The 2,500-nt window shown below is 41.0% G+C and overlaps 1 protein-coding gene across 1 annotated transcript in view; it reads right to left on the bottom strand.

The window, feature by feature from the left end:
- The window catches only part of LOC119568444, a 68,677-nt gene that overhangs the window by 30,643 nt on the left and 35,534 nt on the right, over positions 1–2,500 (bottom strand). Inside the window, exon 4 of the mRNA XM_037916984.1 lies at positions 143–359. Coding sequence (XP_037772912.1) covers positions 143–359 — 217 coding nt within the window. The remainder of the gene's footprint in view (positions 1–142; positions 360–2,500) is intronic.

Below are 2,500 nucleotides of genomic sequence, written 5' to 3'. Positions count from 1 at the left end.
CAAAAAAACAACAACAACAACTCACAACCTCACCCACCAACAAAAAAAAAAAAAAGGAAAGAGAAAAAACTCAAAACCTCACCACCAAAAAAAAAAAAAAAAAAAAAAAAAAGAGAGAGAAAAAAGATTTTTGCGTACTTACGTCATAATCCCCAAGAGTCATGTGGAACAGCGCCATCCAAGTGCTTCCGAAATTAATGTACTTGCTGTCCTTATCTTGCTTCGGATGCTTGTACAGGAAGTAAAACGCCTGCGAGAAACCCAACAGCATGATGACGTAGACGATGGAGAAGGTGAACATGTCTCCGGAAATCATCTTGTAAATCATCACCACGAAGGGGCCGGTGAGTTTGAGGGCGCTGGTGGGGGAGAGAGAGAGGGGGGGGGGAGGGGTAGAGGGAGGAGGGAAAGGGAGGAGTGGGGGATAGAGGTAGGAGAGAGAAGGGGAGAGAGAGGGGGGAGAGGGAGGGAAGGGGGGTAGATGGAGGAGGAGGAGGAAGGAGGGAGGGAGAGGGAGGGATAGAGGGTGGGGAGGAGGAGAGGAAGGTAGAGGGTGGGGTGAGGAAGGAGGGAGAAGGGGGTATAGAGGTAGGAGAGAAGTAGGGGGAGGAAGGAGAGGGGAGGAAGGAGGAAGGAGGGAGAGGGGGGATAGAGGTAGGAGAGAGATGGGGGGGAGGAGGGGGAGGGGAGTAATAGAGGGTGGGGGGTGAGGAGGAGGATGGAGGAGGGTGAGGAGAGAGGAAGGAGGAGATAGGGAGGAGGAAGAGGAGGAGGAGGAGGAGGGGAAAGGAAGAGGGTAAGAGGTGGGAGAGGGTGAAAGGAGATGGGAGAATGGATAAAAGGAGCAGAAGTAGAGAAGTAAAATGAGGAGAGAGAAACGAGGGAGAGGAAAAGGCAGGAAGAGAAGGGAGGGAGAGAGAGAAAGAGAAAGGATTAGTACTGTTGTTGAAACATTAAAATTGTTGTTGTATGAATTTTGTCAATGTTTGTTAATAATATAACTGTTGATGTCAAAAATCGGTTTCAGTGCTGTGATTGTTATAAGTATTATCATTATCAACGTTTCCTGCTCTAATTATTTTTGGTGTTGTTACTATTATTACTATTATTATTATATTACTGTACGATATATATATATATATATATATATATATATATATAATATATATTTATTTTATAATTTTATATAAATATATTTATGATTTTAATTTTTAATATTATTTTATTATTTATATATATATTAAAATTATATTTTAATTAAAAATATATCTGTACACACCCCCCCAACCCCCAAACACACACACCCACACACAAAAACACACCACACCCACACACCACCCCTTATTATTTTATATATCCCCCTTGGTCATTCCACTGCAGGACGAGGCCTTTTCCCAAATTTTTTTCCAATTTGTCTCCTTACCCTTTTGTTTCCAGCTTGGCCCCCCAAATTTCGTTATCTTTCGTCACCCTTTGTCATGGTCAGCCCTTGGCCTTTTTACTTTTTTTGCTATGTCTCCTGTTTTGCTAATGACCTCCCCATTGCTTTTTTTTTTTTTTTTTTTTTTGACCTCAAAAGTAAAATTTCCGTTTTGTCTTTTCCCTGATTCCGCCCGCCCTCACCCAAATCTCTGGGCTAATTCCCCGCATCAACCTCTCTATCCCTCTTGGGGCCTTATTAGTTTCCTCTCCGTAATTTGGTTGTAGTCCATTTTTCTGATCCATGGTCAAATTGGGGGGACGGTTTGGGATAAAGATAATAGCAAGCCTCTTATATCTTGTGTCCCCAAAAGGGCGCTCCGCCTAGACTGATGCGTCGCTCAATTTCCTCTTTGCTAGATGTGTTTGTATGTACAAGTTGCCATAAGTATATATACTTGTCCACTACATCTATCACTTCGCCTGTTCGAAGTGAGCTCTACTGTTAAACATGATCTTAGTTTTTTTTTTCCCTTGTTAATCCGATTTTCCCCAACTTTCTCTATTCAGATCGTTTTTGATTGCTAATTTTATTTGCAGATTCACTGAAAGAAAAATTCACTCAAATCTTAGATAGTTTAGGTATTCGCTCCTTTTTTTTGATACCCTTTCCATGCCTTCTGCTTCTTAAAAATTTTTCCTCATAAAGGTGTCAACACCTTTTTTTAACTTTTTTTTTTGGGTTTTTCCGTGGGGACTTGATGGTTAATTTCCACTATTTTTCAATTACCTCCTCTACTCCCTGTCTTCGGATAGCTTCTAGTACTGCTGTTATTTGAACAGTCATATGCCTTTCGTAATCGATGAATGTCATACACGGGGATTTCCTATATTCGTTTATTGTTTCTCTTATTTAGGTGGATGGGGTTGTTTTGGAATCCACAGCAGAAGCCTGCCTGTTCTCTAGGTTGGTTAGAACCGACTGTCAAAAATGCATTATGATGATTTTTGGGGAACATTTTGAAAATAAAAGGAGTTTATGGGTCGGTATATTTTATCCTTTCTACCTTTCCTTTTTTTT

Source organism: Penaeus monodon, chromosome 43, assembly GCF_015228065.2.
Source record: "Penaeus monodon isolate SGIC_2016 chromosome 43, NSTDA_Pmon_1, whole genome shotgun sequence".
In the NCBI taxonomy this organism is placed as follows: Eukaryota; Metazoa; Arthropoda; class Malacostraca; order Decapoda; family Penaeidae; genus Penaeus; species Penaeus monodon.
This window is presented reverse-complemented; position numbering and strand designations above follow the sequence as displayed.